General features: G+C 38.6%; 1 protein-coding gene across 3 annotated transcripts; it reads left to right on the top strand.

Moving 5' to 3' along the window:
* Positions 1–2,838: 2,838 nt before the first annotated feature.
* LOC148653611 (uncharacterized) lies at positions 2,839–18,755 on the top strand. 3 transcript variants are annotated; one of them, XM_088648834.1, is made up of 5 exons: positions 2,839–2,970; positions 4,253–4,345; positions 5,744–5,820; positions 8,621–16,121; positions 16,161–18,755. In XM_088648834.1, the coding sequence occupies exons 4-5, from the start codon at positions 8,645–8,647 to the stop codon at positions 17,714–17,716; spliced, it is 9,033 nt and encodes a 3,010-aa protein (XP_088504960.1). In that variant the 5' UTR covers positions 2,839–2,970; positions 4,253–4,345; positions 5,744–5,820; positions 8,621–8,644; the 3' UTR covers positions 17,717–18,755. The 3 variants fall into 3 exon arrangements, with proteins under 3 accessions (XP_088504960.1, XP_088504958.1, XP_088504959.1); XM_088648832.1 differs by having other exon boundaries at positions 8,621–18,755; XM_088648833.1 differs by having other exon boundaries at positions 4,253–4,349; positions 8,621–18,755.
* The last annotated feature ends 1,345 nt before the right edge of the window (positions 18,756–20,100 follow it).

The raw sequence follows: 20,100 nt of genomic DNA, 5'->3' as shown, positions 1-20,100 counted from the left end.
TATGATTACCCTTTAGCCCAATTAACAGTTCTCTTAATTGAATATATTACTAGCTTTAATTTATTAATTAATTACTTAATGTTTAGAAACAGGTGACCTCCCAGATCAACTGGATTGATCCTTCAGGATGAGGGTTGGAGGTAAGTGTTGTTTGACCTTCAAACTAAGATGTACAATGTCCACTGTTGAAATCAACAGGTTCTTGAGACTTCTGTCTGAGAATTCTATTTGAATTCAAATAAATAAAAAATAACAAAAGTTTTAAAAAGAGGTGATGGAGCTGAATGTTCATCAGTCTAAGCACAAAAAGACAGAGAAGGATGACCAAAGTAAATCTTTTCATTGAGGTTATTAAATCTAATTTAAGATTGTTATACTCTGGCTGTACACTTGGCACAAAGCTTGTTAATTTTACAAAGGGCCATTCATTTTAACAGATGTTTTTACTATTTGTTACCATATCAAAGGAACCCAGTCAAGAGCATACTGTCCTCTACTCCCCTAATCACAATCCTCGTTTTTCCTTTCCTTGTCTTCCTTGTAAGTGTGGCTTTCCCATGCTTGTTAGTGTGCTAGCTTCTGCGAGTTCAAGGTTAGGACTTCAGTCTTCAGAGCCCTAGACTTTTACTTAAAACTGTAACAAAATGACATTTGAAAGTACAAAATAATTCGCATACACATTAAATGTAGTCAATGCCCTATAGTGGCTATATAGATAAAGCAATTTAAGGAAAACAAATGAACATCATTCATTCAATTTTCTATATCCTACAGGCTCTCCAAAACGACTAGATCTCCTTTCGGCCCATCCTCCTCTATCACTAATCAGGCCTGGAATTATTCAATCATTCCTTTTCCCAATATAACTAGAAGTGCCTCTTTAGCAGCACCTCATCACTGAACATTCACATGCAGTACTGCCTACACACACTCCGCTGATTCTTCAGAGCCCTCTGCTCCATGTAGTCCCATCTTCCCTGGAACCCCGGACCTCATACCTGCTGCTACCTGGCTCCATTCCAGAGGAGCTGAATTCATCTGGTTTCCTAGTACTCATAGCAGACTGCCTTTGTGCAGCGGCTGAATTAACCTTCACTCCCTTAAACTCCGATCCTGCCTGGAATCTCCACTCGGCTGCTCATCTTCATTCCAAGCAGTCTCTTCTGACTCCTTAGCCCAGCCGGCGCTGATTGGCCTCCTATCAAAGCCGCCTCAATCACCTGGAGTCCTAGTGCTCATCACAGGCTGTTCTGTGCCTAACCACTAATCAGTTTCTCTTCCAAACCACTCCACCCCCTGCTTTCTGTCTCCCTTTTCACCTTCACATCCAGACCCACTCCCAGGTTCTGCCAGTAATGCCCAAACTTAGGTTAATAGCCGGACCCTGTGCCTGGCTGGAGAGGTGGTTGAACAAAAATCTGAAACAAAGCGAAGGCATCCAAATCGTTTGACAATCGTTTGACAAGTCTTGGACGTAAAGCAAAGGTCGTTATCAAAAGGTGGACAGAGAAGTAGAAATCAGGATTGAAGGGTTGAGTAGCCCTAGCTGAGGAAAAGTCTCAATGGTGAGTGAGGAGAGAGGGTTTAAATAGGAAGGAGTGTGGTATCAATTAGTGCCAGAGTATGTGTGCGTGGGTATGTGGTGAGGCTTCAAAGAAAAGTGCTTCTATGGTCATCCTTCTTTGTCTTTAGTGGCTACATTGTTGCACACTCGGCTCCATCAATACTTTCTAAAACTTAAATGTTTATTGCTGTCAGAGAATTCAGACAGCAGCAGAACCTGATGATTTCAAAAGTGGACGTTGCACATCTTTGAACATCAGGCAGAACTACTGTGATATCAGATACGTCTCCACTCCATGGTCTCCAATCCCAAGTCATTTGTTAATAAATTAAAGATAGCAATCTATTCAATTAGGAGAACCCTGTTACATGGGCTAAAGAATAATAAGATCAGTTTTTTTTCCCAAATTATCTCTGAATTCTTTAATTTAACAGAGCACATGAAATGAAATGATGCAGTGGAGCAGAAAAGTAGCACTTGTTTTTACAGTTGTTTTGCTTTAGGGGTTGCACCTTCTCTCTCAGGAGGAAAATTGTTTGCATTTTAGTTTTCTAATGATACCTTCTCAGTGTATTTGGTGTAGATCAGGTGCGGTGTCAGCACCTGTCTCATTTGATGGTTGGTGTTTCAGTCGCAAAGTGGTTAACCTTACAGTGCTAGGGCCCTGGGTTCAATTCTGGACCTGGGGGGCTATCTGTGTGGAGTTCGTGTCTTCTTCCTGTGTTTGTGCAGATTTTCTCCCACCATCCAAAAACACACTGGTAGGTTGGCTTCTGGCAGAAACTAGTCCTGGTGTGATGAGGGGGAGTTCTGTCAAGGGTGTATTCTGCTTTGTGCCCATTGTTTGCCAGGAAAGGCTCTGGCTTTCCTGTGACCCTGAATTGGAAGATGCACTTAGAAAATGGATGGATGATTTGGATTGGGGGGCAACTACGGAAATCAGAGAGGTAGAAGCCAGCGATCTGCAACACATGCGTAATAATGACAACAAGTTTACTGCTTCAATTATGTAAATTTTTAGGATGGCTGGATTACATCTCTTCTATAATGTGATTGGTGTTTCACTGCAGTCATTCACGGTGTGAAGGCTGACTTACAAACAAAAGAATGTGCATTAGTCTTCTATACCATTTCCCTTAAAATGCACTTCTATTTTTAGAAGAGTGCAGTTGTTCTTGTAATAAAGTAATAAAGGCATTAAATGTGAAAAACTGAATCTGTTTTATTTTGGGGAGTACCCAGGATGTGGCTCAGAAGGCGTAGTAGTTGTGGGTTTCATGTTTGAACAAAACGTTTTATCCAATCAGATACAATCATGCAAAAACAGCCATTTAAAACGACCACCCATCCTGTGCATTGTGCCAGACTTGTTCAGCCGGTGCCGGGAAAGCAAGGGCAGGATACTGGTAAGTCGTGTAAATAAATGTCGTTTTTATTTTTCCTCTTTCTGTTGTTTGGTGAGATTCGTTCTTCATTTTACGTCGGTGCGTCGAGATAAGAATTTTTATAAACAGAGGAAATACAAAAAACAAAAAATTCAACTGGAATCATAGAGATGACCGTTAAAGAAATGCATTAAGTAAAAAACACCTCGCTGTTGTGAATGTGTGTGGTCTTCAGGTATTAGATATGGATATGTGTCTTTTAAGTGTTTGAAAGTATACACCATAACAGGGACCTCCACAGTGAGGTCCACACATAAAGTGGGTATTTCTGAAGGGTTTTTACTACATGGTACAGTACATGGGACAAAAGAGCATTTTACAAAACAACACCTCGAGCAACAGGTAGAACAGTTTGCATTAGATCATATCCTAACCGTTTCTTGCCTTGGCACAGATATTTAGGGGAAAACCGGTTTGAGACATCTCACAAAGAAAAAACGGTTACTCACTAGCAGCACTAGTTTACTACTAGTGCAGCCTGTAACACATTTGTCTTGGGTGGAATAGGTGGGATTAAATAAAAAGAGGGGCCTGATTCAATAACTTTCAAATGTTAGAGAAAAAGACGGTTTCAGTCCAGATTAAATCTTCTTTCCTTTTGATAGAGAGACTGTTGCTATGAAAAAAGACAAAAAAGCAGCAGGTTCAACAAATAATTTTTTGTCTGCTGTGCAAATTCATGTGAGCCTGTTTTAAAGTGAAAATAAAATGGTGGAAGTAAAGAATACACTACTGCATGATGCATATACTGTAGAGCTCTCTTAAGTTAAATAAAAAATACATATATTTTATTTTTAAGATACTGAATTGACATCAGCACAGTGGTTAGCATTGCTGCCTCACATCACTGTGGTTCTAGGTTCGATTAATGGGATGGTATCTCTATGGAGTTTGTGTGGGTTTCCTCTCATGGTCCAAAGACATATTAGTAGGTTAATCAGCTTCTGGGAAAATTGCCCCTAGTATAACTGTGTGTGTTTGTGTCTGTGTGTGCCCTACGATGGACTGACATCCCATTCAAGGTGTATCCTGCCTTGCACCTGTGGCTTGCTGGGTTGGGCTCCGATTTGTTACCCTGTGTGGGATAAAAGGGTTTCAAAAATGGATGGATGTACTGAATCACAATCCCTACATGTTTGAAGTCAATAGATGTCCTAACAGTTTTGGTGTTGTGACTACATGACACAGGGCCGTAATTATATATTGTATTGCAATGTTTAACAGTGTTTTATTATACTTACAGTAACAGTGCCTGGAAGTCAGATCTCATCTGATCCCAGGGACTAAGGAACACAGGATCATTCCAAAACAACTGATCTCCAGATCATCCTCTGAGGTGTGTAAGTATAATGGATTTAAGAGCACTATCTTCTATACTTCACTTTTTCACTGTTAAGATTCTTGGACAGAGATTCCTTTTCACAGTTGTAAAATCATTTTAATTAATGTTAATGTTAATTAAAGGAGCAAACTGGTTAAGGAGTTACTTAGGAGCAGACTAATTAAGATAACAAAATGCATATAATGATACACAGCTATTTTTTGGCTTTTGAGTTTGGAGTCATGTAGTCAGATGACAGCATTCAAGTGGAGAATGAAAATCTCTTGATGCCAGTTCAATAGTGCTGAAAATAATACTCACACAACAACTATATTTAGGAAAGTAAACTATTTTCCGGATCACTTGTATTTCAGCTCCCCAAAGGCACTGCATTGTATTTTGGTTACTTATATTTCTTGTTTACAAATAAAGAACTCACACTGCTCAAAGTTCTTTTCCATTTGCAGTTGGTCAGTATTTTTATGAATAAACACATTCTTTTTTATATTTGTCTATATTGTTTGAACCGGTAAAAGAAGAAAACTCAATTTCAGGCATATCATTGCAGTTCCTGTATGATATTTAAGGATTAGCAAACCAGTAGCCATGCAAGGAGTCATGGAGAGCTTTGAGGCACATTTCAATGTCCCTTGTTGAATTCCTTTAGCATTGGATAAATCTGATTTTGTAAAGCTCTTTTCTATACTTGGAATGCAATTTTCCGGTTTATCTGATAGTCATACAGTAATTCTATTCTAAATTTAAACTGAAGCCCTGAAGACTGAGTGTATTGTGTGAGGTGGGGCTCATTACCAAATTTCCAGAGGCCCAGCAAATGTTATACAGTACATTCCCTCGGGCTCTAATTCCTCTTCACAGATGTGGATAGAGCTGTAAGACCAACACATTCCCTCTGCTGTTTGTGCCATTGGGGAAAAAACAGGGAAACAGGAGATGTACAGTAGCCCATGCTGGATTTCCAGGAAATGTAGAATATCTCCCAACACTGTGAGGTGTGATGGGTGCAGCTCAACTCTGCTCCTGCAGGTATTCGTTCACAGTCGCGTGCATGCTCAGAGCAGCACAGCACAGCAGGAAAGTCCTCTACTCCAAAAGACCAGCTCTCTTTCTACAGGAGATCTCTACACTGTCTAGATTTGATGGGGCTGACATCACTTCTGATTGCCACTGTCCTCTGTTACACAGGGACATAGTTATTCATATAGAATAAAAAAGTTTTATTACCTAGAAACGTTTCACTCATGTTTTTTCTAGGTTCCATAGGCACTTAAGCATGTTTTTCCTGTTCAATTAATTTTACAGACAATAAATGTAATGTGTTGTGAATGCATTGCATGGGTCATAATTTAGTATTATTTTGCAGTGTTTAACAGTGTTTTATTTAACTTACAGCTACAGTGCCTGGAAGCCAGATATCATCTGATCCCAGAGATTGAGGGTCTCTCCGGAAGAGCTGATCTCCAGCTGAGGTGTGTTAATATGATGGATGTACAGTAAATGTATCGTCTGTGCTTCACTATTTTAACTGTTTCGATTCTTGAAGGAAGATTCCTTTGCCTGCAATTATATTGATCTATCTTCAGGTCTGTGTAATCATATGACAGAATTAAAGTGCAGAATGATCTCCCCCGTTTGTCCATTTTGTAACTGCTTCTTGCAGTTCAGGGCTGTGGGGGAGCTGGAGCAAGGAAGTAACGGGCACAAGGCAGGGTACACCCTGGACAAGATGCCAGTCTCTCGCAGGGCAGACACACAGACACAAACACAAATACACAGTCACTCACATGAGGGCCAATTTTCCTAGAAGCCCATTAACCTACCAGCATGTCATTGAACTGTGGGAGGAAATCAGAGCACCTGGAGGAAAGCCACACGAACATATATCAGATAAGAAAGAACCCGGGAGCAGAGCACTATGAGGCAGCAAAGCTAACCAGTGCGCCACCGTACCATCCTCTTTTGTAACTATTCAACGTAAAATCTCTTGATGTCAGTTTCATAGTGCTGGAGAGAATATTTACCCAAAAAATACCTAGGAAACCTCATGTTTTCAGGATTACTTGTTTATTAACCCTTCAAAGGTATTGCATCATACTTTAGAAACTCTTGTTGCCTTCTCCATACAAGTCATCACTGGAGTTTCTCTATGATATTCTGAAATGAGCAAACTAGCATCCAGAAAGTCATTAGAGAGTTTTGAGGCACATATGTTGTGCCTCCTTTATTATTGGAACAATCTGGTTTAGTAAGACTTTTTTCTCCACCTAAACCTAAATTGTCAGGTTTATCTTTCAGTCTTTGCACACTTCAGAATTTAAACAGAAGCCTTGAAGACTGTATGCATTATGTGAGGCAAGTTTTACTACAGCAATTGGCCAGTCAAGACAAACATTTCTTACTTCAAACTAAAGTGCTGGATGTCCTGATTAAAGTCCCTGGGAGATTCTGACTATGTTTCTGGAGGCCCAGTAAATTTTCTACAGTACTAAGAAAATGTTTATGAACCCCCTAAGGATTTTTGCATATTTAACATATTTGAAACATAAAAGATTATTAGATTTTAATTCAAGTCCCAGTAATATAATTATCCTGATGAAACAAATTATACAAAACTTTTATCACTTTCAACATTCACTTATCCTTACATTATGCAACATTCATGTGACAAAGTATATAAAACTTTTGATTCAATAACAGGTGACTCCTGCTTGAGTAGCAGTGACTGCAACTAAATGTTTCCTGTAACCATTGATTAGTCTCCCACATCATTTTTTTCTGGATCTTTGGCTCATTGCTCCTTATAGAACTCCTTCAGTTCTGTGACATTAGAGGGTTGCTTCAGGTCCTGCCACAATATTTTGAGGACGTCTAGGTCTGGAATTTGACTTGGCCATTGTAGAACACGGGTTTTCATTTTTTGCAGCAAATGTTTTGTAGATCTGGTTGTATGTTTAGGATCATTGTTTTGCGAGATTCATTTTCTGTTAATCTGCAGGTCATGAACATTAACCAGACATTCATTTCTAGAATTTTCTGATACAATTGCAGAGTTCAGGGTTCTGTCAATGGCAGCAAGCCACCCAGGTCCTAAGGCAGCAAAGCAGCCCCAAACCATCTCACTCTCACCACCATGCTTGACAATTGGGATGAAGTTCTTCTATTCGAAAGCAGTGTTTGGTTTTCACCTAACACAGCATTTCACATTGAAGTCAAAGAGTTCTACCCATGACTCATCTGCCCAGATAACATTGTTCCAGAAGCATTGTGGGTCATACAGTATATGTGCTCTTTGGCAAACTTCAGACTTTTGGAGAGCAGTGACTTTTGCTATGCACGGACTGGGAGAACCATCCCACCACAGCATTCACTGTGACTAGCCCCATGTGAACAAGGTTGGGCCACCTTTCTACTAGGCAGTCAATCCACTGGTCAATCATCCAATTACGCTGGCTATTAAGGCTGGATTCTCCACTAGATCAGTGCTCCAATATTGATCTTTTACAATTTTTAGGCTACTGCTCTCCACTTAATGCCTCACTACCATCTCATCTATCTGGGATCTCCAGAAGATCCCTGAAGTCTTGCACTTGGGTCTCGACCTGTCAACCTGCACTGCAGCTGCAGCATTTCCCAGTATAGGCTGCAGCATAACAGTTATTCTTCCATAAATACTTGTTCTGTCATATTCTAATAGTTGAGTCATGAACAGTCACATTAGGCAAGGTGAGAGGGGTTGGCAGTTCCTTGAATGTTACTCTGGCGTCCTTTGTAATGCCTTTGGTGATTTTCCAGCTTTTTCTTGGAGAGCATCAATATGTTTTTCTGAGGTTGACAGAAACTTCATTAGATCATGGCATGACTTGTTTGCACACAACTGTATGGTGAAGACCCAACTCATAACATTTCTGAACTTTATATAGGACAGAGCCTTCCAAGATCTTCTGCCAGGATCTACCTAAGTATTTTATCACCTGATTCTATTTATACCATTATGTGATAGATCCCCCTTCGATCATAGTGTAGCAAGGGGGTCTGCACACTAAACCGTCCCTAATATGGTATTAAATGTCCAAGGGACCCACCCGGATGTTAAACTTCCTTCCCTACTCTGTAGTTGCTCCTAAATGCACGTTTAACTCAACTAAGTAGCAGTGGAAATGCCTCACACAGTCAATCCATTTTAGTCCAGTCCACATCCTGCCTCTGCTCTCCACTCTGCCCCTTACACTCTTTGATAAAATGTCTTACAGTAACATTTTTTACCTATAGGGTCTTCTTAATGTGACACGCACCATGGAGGGCAAGAAGAAAGTAGAGCAACTGGAAGAGGAAAGAGGCAGGTGTGTCAATGTCCTCAGCAGCGGTTTTTTGCTGTATAAAGAGCTGCATGACAAACTCTACGAGCATCAGAAAGAAGGACTGGTCTTCCTTTATAAAGTGCATCAAGAAAATAAAAAAGGTGCAATTATAGCTGATGATATGGGTTTAGGAAAAACTATCCAGACTATTACGTTTCTGTCAGGTATGATAGTAATGGAGAGGATGAGATCTGTTCTGCTTGTGATGCCTAACAGTCTCCTGGAGAACTGGGGTGCGGAGTTGAGGAAATGGACACCTTGGATAAAATTCCACATTTTTCATTCCAGATACAAAGATAAAGAAGGCAGGGTGCTGGAAGTTCAGAGAAAAGGGCATGTGCTTCTTACCTCATTTAGAATGCTTATTAACAGTGAGAGGACATTGTCCACTTATAGAGACAGTCAGTTTATCTGGGACTGTATCATTTTTGATGAAGCTCACATGATCCGAAATAGTACTACTAAAACCTTTAAAGCAGCATTCTCAATTCCCGCAAAAACTCGGATTCTGCTCACTGGTACACCTGTGCAGAACAACCTCCAAGAGCTGTGGTCTTTGTTCCACCTCGCCTGCCAGGGAAGTCTCCTTGGTACCTACCGAAGCTTTAGAAAGTTGTACGAGAATCCAATAATGAGAGGAAGGGAGAAGGATGCAAGTCCCTCAGAGAAAGCACTGGGCCTGAAAACATCAGAGAGCTTGACAGAAATGATAAAGCCCTACTACCTTAGGAGAACAAAAGAAGACATTCAGAGAGAAAGCAAAGAGCCTAACAAAGACACTGTCAAAATAGCCCAGTTTACCAAGAAGAATGATCTTGTAATGTGGGTTCATCTTAGCCCCTTACAAGAAAGACTGTACAGAAAATTAATTAATCAAATAATTCTAAGAGGCTACAATGATTCAGCATTAACTGACCTCGCCACTATGAAGAAGATCTGTGATCATCCTAGACTGTTTACTGCCAAAGAATACACTGAGCTGCAATGCGATGATGAGGGCAAGCCAGATCTTTCAAATGGACATGTTATGAAGGACTTCTGTGAGAACAAAACTTGCCACCTGTTAAGTAAAGATCTGATTGAAGAATCGGGAAAAATGACGTTTCTTTTGGCTTTACTTGAAAGGCTCAGGAAAGAGGGTAATCGCACCCTTGTCTTCTCAGAGTCTCGGAAGATGCTGGACATTATTGAGCAAGTTTTGAATGAAAGGGGATTTAAGATGTTACGTGTTGATGGAACATTAACTGCTGCTGACCAGCGTCACTGCCTGATCACTGCCTTTCAGAACAGGAGTGAGTATTCCATTTTCTTGCTTACCTCTCAAGTAGGCGGACTAGGGTTCAATCTAACGGCTGCCAATCGAGTGGTGATTGTTGATCCATCATGGAACCCTGCCACAGACAGTCAGGCTGTAGACAGAGCATACAGGATTGGACAAGAGAAGGATGTGGTAGTTTACAGACTGATCACCTGTGGGACGATCGAGGAAAAAATATACCGCAGGCAGATTTTCAAAAACTCACTGGTCAGACAGACAATAGGTGAAGACAGGAATCCCATTCGATACTTCAGCAAACAAGAACTAGAGCAATTATTTACAGTGGAGGATACAAGATTCTCTTCTACGCAGTATCACTTGCAGACAATACACTGGAACCAACCAAAGAGAAACAAAACATTAGATGATCATATTGCGTATCTGAGCACCTTAAACATTTCTGGGATTTCAGATCATGGCCTTTTATTCTCTGCCTCTTTAATGGAAAACTTTGAACAAGAATCAGCACAGAATCAAATACGGCTTCAGGTGCAAAAAGCCCAGCAGAAAATTGAAGATGAATCCCTTTTCTTTCATCATACAATGGATTCAAGTGGCTATTTTGGCCATGGATCAAGCAAAAATAGATCAAATGAGCAAAGCAGAGTGCACTCAAGCACCCCAGATGTAACACAAAAATACAAGTTATTTCTGTCTCCTAAACTTCTTAAAAAAAGAAAGACAAATCAAAACACAAAGCATAACACTCAAACATATTCTGACAAAACTTCAGTTTTCTTAAAGAATGATGTTTCCTGGCATGCTGAAAAATCTGAGGTTTCAGCCCCTGTCAAATGTGTCAATGAGAGCAAAGAAGAACATTATGTGGATGAGACCAAATTTGGTCCTGGTTACGATGTGAACAGCAGATTTGTTGAACAAACTGGAAACAGGTTATTTACAGCTGAAGGGGGAAGTGTATGTGAAGGAAGATTCAGGGACTTCACAGCAAATCTAAAAAGTCCAGCTGATTTGATGCAGCCAGTCACTGTGTGTTTCAGTAGCACGGACACTGAATTAGTTCCAACCCCAGGTCCAGAAACAAAGTGGGATGGAACTGAGGCTACAAAGAAAGGCTCTCTCAGAGATAAAGAATACATTCTAGAGACTAATTCTATTGAACTTGCTGATCATAGTAGAAACACAGCAGGCACAAATGATATGTCCATGGTACCCAGTGGTTCAAAACTTCAGACACCAGCGCAATTACCTGTACTATGTGATTACTCTCTGACTCCCACTTGTATGTCATATCTAACAGACAATGACAATAAATCACCTCCTGTGAGTGCCACTCTTGTTTCCTCCAAGAAAGCTTCCCACAGAAGAGCAGGAGTCACACCTACCTCTTCTCCTTGTGCTGAAAACCTGGTATTCCGAGAAAACAACTCTGAAAAAAATGACATATCACCTCAATGTTCAAGGAAGCTGAACTTCTATGAAGAAGGAGTACTAGAAATATGTCCCAGAGAAGAAAATAAATCACATGTTTCTGGCAAGATACACTTGATGGAGAACGATATACATTCTAACTGTGAAGAAGCTGAAAATCCAGGACACAGTAAATTCAGTTGTTCATTGGAGAGTGAACAGGAAGATAAGCTCGACAAGTTCATTACAACAGAACCAGGTTTTCTCTTGCAGGATTCTTACCTTAAGAAGAGTGTGACCTGCACTGTATCAGACAAAAACCAACACAAAAAACCATTAGAAGGTGTCAATCACAATGACACCATAATGTATTCCACCACCAAGTCAACACGAGAACGTAATGGAGAAAAAGTGAATGACATTGAAGAAAGCTACTTTTGTCATCTCCCAAAAATCCAAAATCTGGAAGAAACTTGTGTGCCACAGCCACTCCCTGGTTGTATGGGCAGGAGGTCTGTGACTTTTGAAAGTTCGACAATGAACACAAATCTTAAAGAAAGTTATTTCCCAGACAAGGATGTGGACTGGGATTTAACAACTTCAACAATGAGAATGAGTTTAAATGATAATGAATCTTATCTGCAGAACAATGTGGACTGCAATTTAACAACTTCAACAGTGCGCATGAGTTTAGAAGACAATGATTCTTACCCAGAGAAGAATGTGGACTGGAATTTAGTAACTTTATCAGTCTTAAAAGAAAGTCAGCATAAAAAGCACACAGGTAATTTGAGTTATATAAATTTGAATGCATCTTTACCAGTGCACTCTACCAGCAATGTGATACAAGTAGAAAAAGATGAGGAGAAAGACAGTGAAGAAGACAGCTTGTGCCACTTCCCAAAATTCTCAAGTCCTGGGAAGACTGATGTGCCTCAGTCCTTCCCTGAGAGTGAAGATCAGAAGACTGTGGCATCTGAAACTGCCAGAGTCAATACAATCTTGGAAGAGAATTGTTCTCAGCCAGAGAAAGATGTGGAAAATAATTTAACAACAACAACAACAACAACAACAACAACAACAACAACAACAACAACAACAACAACAACAACAAAGAACACAAGTATAAATGTGACTGCTTCTCTTTCTGGGAATAATGTGGACAGCAATTTAAAGAGTTTAATAATGAGCATGAGATTAGAAGACAATCACTTTAACCCAGAGAAACATGTGCATTGTAATTTAACATCTTCAGCAATGAACACAAGTTTAAAAGAGAAAGATCGTTACCAAGATGAGGATGAGGACTGGAATTTAACAACTTCAGTGATGAGCTTGAGGTCTGAAGACAATGATTCTGACTTAGAGAAGGACATGGAGTTTATTTTGACAAATGAATCAGGTTTGGAAGAAAGTCAGAATATGAAGACCACAGGCAATCTGAGTTTTATTCATTTAAATACATCTTTACCAGTCCATTGTACCAGCAATGTGATACAAGACGAAGGAGATGAGGAGAAAGACGGCGAAGAAGACAGCTTGAGCCACTTCCCAAAATTTTCAAGTCCTGGGAAGACTTATGTGCCTCAGTTCTTCCCTGAGAGTGAAGATCAGAAGACTGTGGCACCTGAAACTGCCAGAGTCAATACAATCTTGGAAGAGAATTGTTCTCAGCCACAGAAAGATGTGGAAAATAATTTAACAACAACAACAACAACAACAAAGAACACAAGTATAAATGTGACTGCTTCTCTTTCTGGGAATAATGTGGACAGCAATTTAAAGAGTTTAATAATGAGCATGAGATTAGAAGACAATGACTTTAACCCAGAGAAACATGTGCATTGTAATTTAACATCTTCAGCAATGAACACAAGTTTAAAAGAGAAACATTGTTACCAAGATGAGGATGAGGACTGGAATTTAACACCTTCAGTGATGAGCTTGAGGTCTGAAGACAATGATTCTGACTTAGAGAAGGACGTGGACTTTATTTTGACATATGTATCAGGTTTGGAAGAAAGCCAGCACATGGAGACCACAGGCAATCTGAGTTTTATTCATTTAAATACATCTTTACCAGTCCATTGTACCAGCAATGTGATACAAGACGAAGGAGATGAAGAGAAAGACGGTGAAGAAGACAGCTTGAGCCACTTCCTAAAATTCTCAAGTCCTGCGAAGACTAATGTGCCGCAGTTCTTCCCTGAAAGTGAAGATCAGAAGACTGTGGCACCTGAAACTGCCAGAGTCAATACAATCTTGGAAGAGAATTGTTCTCAGCCAGAGAAGGATGCGGAAAGTAATTTAACAACATCAACAAAGAACACGAGTGTAAAAGACAATGATTTTCATCCAGAGAAAGATGTGCACTGTAATTTAACATCTTCAGCAATGAACACAAGTTTAAAAGAGAAACATCGTTACCAAGATGAGGATGTGGACTGGAATTTAACACCTTCAGTGATGAACTTGAGGTCTGAAGACAATGATTCTGACTTAGAGGAGGATGTGGACTTTATTTTGACAAACGAATCAGGTTTGGAAGAAAGCCAGAATATGAAGACCACAGGCAATCTGAGTTTTATTCATTTAAATACATCTTTACCAGTCCATTGTACCAGCAATGTGATACAAGACGAAAGAGATGAAGAGAAAGACAGTGAAGAAGACAGCTTGAGCCACTTCCCAAAATTCTCAAGTCCTGCGAAGACTGATATGCCTCAGTTCTACCCTGAGAGTGAAGATCAGAAGACTGTGGCATCTGAAACTGCCAAAGTCAATACAATCTTGGAAGAGAATCATTCTCAGCCAGAGAAGGATGTGGAAAGTAATTTAAGAACATCAACAATGAACACAAGTGTAAAAGACATTGAGTTTCACACAGAGAGAGATATGGACAACAATTTGACACCATCAACAATGAACACAAGTATAAATGAGATTGCTTATTACTCTGAGAACAATGTGGACAGCAAATTTACAATTTCAAAAATGAAGACAAGTTTACAGGACAATGATTTTTACTCAGAAAAGGATGTGGAAACTAATTTTGTAACTTCACCAATGAATCCAAAGTTAAACGAGGTTGCTTCTTACTCAAAGAATAATGTGGACAGCAATTTCAAAACATCAACAATGACAAGTGGTTTAGACGACAAAGATATCTGCATAGAGAAGGACGTGGACTTTATTTCAACAACTTTATTGGGTTTGGCAGAAAGTCAGCATATGAAGACAACAGGTAATCTGAGTTTTATCAATTTAAATGCATCCTTACCAGTCCATTCTATAAGCAATGTGATACAAGATGAAGGAGATGAGGAGAAAGACAGTGAAGAAGAAGGCTTGAGCCACTTCCTAAAATTCTCAAATCCTGGGAAGACTGATATGCCTCAGTTCTACCCTGAGAGTGAAGATCAGAAGACTGTGGCACCTGAAACTGCCAGAGTCAATACAATCTTGGAAGAGAATTGTTCTCAGCCAGAGAAGGATGCGGAAAGTAATTTAACAACATCAACAAAGAACACGAGTGTAAAAGACAATGATTTTCATCCAGAGAAAGATGTGCACTGTAATTTAACATCTTCAGCAATGAACACAAGTTTAAAAGAGAAACATCGTTACCAAGATGAGGATGTGGACTGGAATTTAACACCTTCAGTGATGAACTTGAGGTCTGAAGACAATGATTCTGACTTAGAGGAGGATGTGGACTTTATTTTGACAAACGAATCAGGTTTGGAAGAAAGCCAGAATATGAAGACCACAGGCAATCTGAGTTTTATTCATTTAAATACATCTTTACCAGTCCATTGTACCAGCAATGTGATACAAGACGAAAGAGATGAAGAGAAAGACAGTGAAGAAGACAGCTTGAGCCACTTCCCAAAATTCTCAAGTCCTGCGAAGACTGATGTGCCTCAGTTCTTCCCTGAGAGTGAAGATCAGAAGACTGTGGCATCTGAAACTGCCAAAGTCAATACAATCTTGGAAGAGAATCATTCTCAGCCAGAGAAGGATGTGGAAAGTAATTTAAGAACATCAACAATGAACACAAGTGTAAAAGACATTGAGTTTCACACAGAGAGAGATATGGACAACAATTTGACACCATCAACAATGAACACAAGTATAAATGAGATTGCTTATTACTCTGAGAACAATGTGGACAGCAAATTTACAATTTCAAAAATGAAGACAAGTTTACAGGACAATGATTTTTACTCAGAAAAGGATGTGGAAACTAATTTTGTAACTTCACCAATGAATCCAAAGTTAAACGAGGTTGCTTCTTACTCAAAGAATAATGTGGACAGCAATTTCAAAACATCAACAATGACAAGTGGTTTAGACGACAAAGATATCTGCATAGAGAAGGACGTGGACTTTATTTCAACAACTTTATTGGGTTTGGCAGAAAGTCAGCATATGAAGACAACAGGTAATCTGAGTTTTATCAATATAAATGCATCCTTACCAGTCCATTCTATAAGCAATGTGATACAAGATGAAGGAGATGAGGAGAAAGACAGTGAAGAAGAAGGCTTGAGCCACTTCCTAAAATTCTCAAATCCTGGGAAGACTGATATGCCTCAGTTCTACCCTGAGAGTGAAGATCAGAAGACTGTGGCACCTGAAACTGCCAGAGTCAATACAATCTTGGAAGAGAATTGTTCTCAGCCAGAGAAAGATGTGGAAAATAATTTAACAACAACAACAACAACAACAACAACAACAACAACAACAACAACAACAACAAAGAACACAAGTATAAATGTGACTGCTTCTCTTTCTGGGAATAATGTGGACAGCAATTTAAAGAGTTTAATAATGAGCATGAGATTAGAAGACAAAGATTTTTACCCTGAGAAACATGTGCATTGTAATTTAACATCTTCAGCAATGAACACAAGTTTAAAAGAGAAACATCGTTACCAAGATGAAGACTGGAATTTAACACCTTCAGTGATGTGCTTGAGGTCTGAAGACAATGATTCTGACTTAGAGAAGGACGTGGACTGTATTTTGACAAATGTATCAGGTTTGGAAGAAAGTCAGAATATGAAGACCACAGGCAATCTGAGTTTTATTCATTTAAATGCATCTTTAACAGTCCATTGTACCAGCAATGTGAATCAAGACGAAGGGGATGAAGAGAAAGACGGCGAAGAAGACAGCTTGAGCCACTTCCCAAAATTCTCAAGTCCTGCGAAGACTAATGTGCCGCAGTTCTTCCCTGAGAGTGAAGATCAGAGGACTGTGACATCTAAAACTGCCAGAGTCAATACAATCTTGGAAGAGAATTGTTCTCAGCCAGAGAAGGATGCGGAAAGTAATTTAACAACATCAACAAAGAACATGAGTGTAAAAGACAATGATTTTCATCCAGAGAAAGATGTGCACTGTATTTTAACATCTTCAGCAATTAATCCAAGTTTAAAAGAGAAATATCTTTACCAAGATGAGGATGTGGACTGGAATTTAACACCTTCAGTGATGAGCTTGAGGTCTGAGGACAATGATTCTGACTTAGAGAAGGACGTGGACTTTATTTTGACAAATGAATCAGGTTTGGAAGAAAGTCAGAACATGAAGACCAAAGGCAATCTGAGTTTTATTCATTTAAATACATCTTTACCAGTCCATTGTACCAGCAATGTGATACAAGATGAAGGAGATGAAGAGAAAGACAGTGAAGAAGACAGCTTGAGCCACTTCCCAAAATTCTCAAGTCCTGGGAAGACTGATGTGCCTCAGTTCTTCCCTGAGAGTGAAGATCAGAAGACTGTGGCATCTGAAACTGCCAGAGTCAATACAATCTTGGAAGAGAATTGTTCTCAGCCAGAGAAGGATGTGGAAAGTAATTTAACAACATCAACAATGAACACAAGTGTAGAAGACAATCATTTTTACACTGAGAACGATGTGAACTGTAATTTGACATCTCCGACAATGGTCGCAAGTTTAAAAGTGAAATATTCTTACCCAAGGCAGGTTGTAAGCTTGAAAATACCAACTCCATCAAGCATGAAAGATAGCCAATGCCAGATGTCAGTTGAACATCTGTTCAACATAGATGAAACAGAGGATGAAAGTGTGGCATTAAGGAGAGATTATCAGGAAAATAAGAAAATACCTACTGAAGGAGGTCTTACAGGCTATGATGTCCCTTCAGAGGGTGCCTGCGTTAAAGACAGGAAGATCAATAGGAAACTGGACTCCTCTGAGAAGTCTAACAGACTGAAAGTCAGGACTCTTGCACCCACTTTTTTGAATACCTGTTTGAGCAAATTGAGGAGCTGGACAAAGATGTGATTCTCTTCCAACAAGCACTGATCTTAAAAAGAAAACAGCAAATCACCCTGACTTGAAATGAGATATTTAAATTGGATTGTTTCAGAGATTTTGTTGGATACATCCACTGTCATCTTTTTAAATTTGTTTTTATGTTTAGTGCTTGCTTTCTTTTGTCATTCTTACTACGATACAGTATATATCAGAACCTTGAATTAAACAACTGATTTTTTTATTATAATTTATATTATAATCTCAGTAAACATACATTTGTTTATTTAGATAATTTTAACTTGTCAACTGGTGTTTGATTTATAGATATCCTTCAATTTCGTTATCTGTAAAGTAATTGTATGATTTGTTTGAGGTATTTGACGATGTGGCTTAACTGCTGTATCTCCTTAACAGTAACAGAAAAATGTATGTTGTGGATTACTGTAAGATGTTAATATTCCATAATCTTAAGAAAATAAACTGCTTTATATAAGGAACAAGTAATAGGTTTATTCCATGCTGAAAAAAAGAAGAAAGAAAACACAACGTTTTGGCCGTGGAGCCTTCTTCAGATGTGACCTATAAGAACCTATAAGAAGGAGGCTCACAGCTGAAGAAGGCTCCATGGCTGAAACGTTGTGTTTTCTTTCTTCTTTTTTTCAGCATGGAATAAACCTATTACTTTTTCCTTTGCAGCCTACACATGCAGATGCAGCTACCCACCTGCTTTATATAATATGTTTTTGTTCTTTATATAGAAACAATGCTATGGATATCTTTTTTTAAGAAAACGAATCCTTGTTTTATTTTGTAATACAAACTAACCTTGTGTTTTTATGGATTGTGGGATTAAAGAATATATCCTATTAAATTTGTAAAACAACAATTTAATTTTCTTAATATACATATACTACAACAAGTGTTTCAATAATTAAGTGAATTTCCTAAATAAATAGGGATTTTCACATTCATATTGTAACATGTACAGGTATTGTAACACATACACATTTTATACATGTTTTTAAATGTGTAATGGGAAATAAAAGACAGTTTTTTGCACAAGAGACTTAAATGTTTACAAACGCATTTGATTGAGGACATTTTGGAATAACTGCTTTTTTGGCTGTTTAGAATAAAACCACTGTGCAATAATGTTACCTATTTTTTATTAGTTTAAATTGAAGAATTTAAACTAATCACCAAATACAGATTATGTGTTTTGGGTACATTGGCAGTCTGCCTTTATAGTGTTTGATTATCATGCAAAGAACAAGCACAGTCTAGGTAGAAAGATTGGATCTTGTGCTTTTTAACTTCAATGTAGTTCCTGTAAATTTCCAGACTGCCCTTATGTAGAATAGGACATTTGTTGACTAGTATGAGCTATGTGTATGGTCTAGCCAGCTCCTGTATTACAGCGGAAGATGTGAGTTGTCTCCCACTGTCAGACACTAAGGTAAGAGATAGATCCGTACAAGAATGATGAGCAAGGCCAATGAGCAAACATCAGCTGCTAACTTTGTCTACAGGCAAGATGTAATGTGGTCAGATGTTCATGCATTGATGAAAACAGTGGTAAAACAAAGGATATATGGCCCTTTCCTTGTGCAGCTTGTTTTTTCATGGAATAAGCACAGATACAAAATAAATGTAAAAAATACAAAAGTTCAGTTCACTTCACAAGGTTTTTTTTTAAATACAAAGAAACATAACAATTAAACAATTTCAAAACAAATATTTTATAGCTACAATAATGATACAAAACCAAATTTACTAATAAGTGCTTACCAATACACTCCTCTACATTTTTAGTTTTTTATTTATTTTTAACCTAAAATTAGTCAGTAAACTGGTACACCCAATTTTATCTCATGCTTTGGCTTTGCACATTGCATGTCTACCCAAAGCTCATATACTAAGATTTACTGTAGGAACAAGGATGTTTTGGTTTCTCCACCACCAACTGTTTTTTTTTAAATAAAGCATCTAATACAGGTAATGGAGTGTGATGGGGTTAACTTAAGCAATACCACAGCAGAAACAAGTCTCTTTAATGCCGTAAATATAGGTTTTTAACTGATGTTCAGGGGGATGAAAACAACAAAGCCTTTTCCCCCAGCTGTTGTAAATAAACCTGTCAGACATCATTCATTTAAATTTATAATATACTATATATAATATTCTCTTCTTCTTCGTCTTCTTCTTGTGATCATTAATATTATTTTATTATTGTTGTTGAGAAGAAAGAAAGGTTTAAAATAAAAAAAAATAAAAGGAAATGTTTACTATTAATTCCGTTTGTTTTTGGCAAAACTCTGTGTTTAGTTTGAGGTAGGAATGTTTAGTCATGGTTTCAGAGACAAAAACTAGATACTAATTGACTTGCTTGGGTGATATAACAAAAGCCCAAG

This window comes from Lepisosteus platostomus, chromosome 10 (assembly GCF_059453375.1).
Source record: "Lepisosteus platostomus isolate fLepPlt1 chromosome 10, fLepPlt1.hap1, whole genome shotgun sequence".
Classification (NCBI taxonomy): domain Eukaryota; kingdom Metazoa; phylum Chordata; class Actinopteri; order Semionotiformes; family Lepisosteidae; genus Lepisosteus; species Lepisosteus platostomus.
The sequence above is the reverse complement of the archived record's forward strand: the minus strand, read 5'-3'. Positions and strand labels throughout refer to the sequence as shown.

Bases quoted from the DNA above. Each gene is read 5' to 3' on its own strand.
- LOC148653611 (XM_088648832.1), top strand. From the start codon at position 8,645: ATGGAGGGCAAGAAGAAAGTAGAGCAACTGGAAGAGGAAAGAGGCAGG.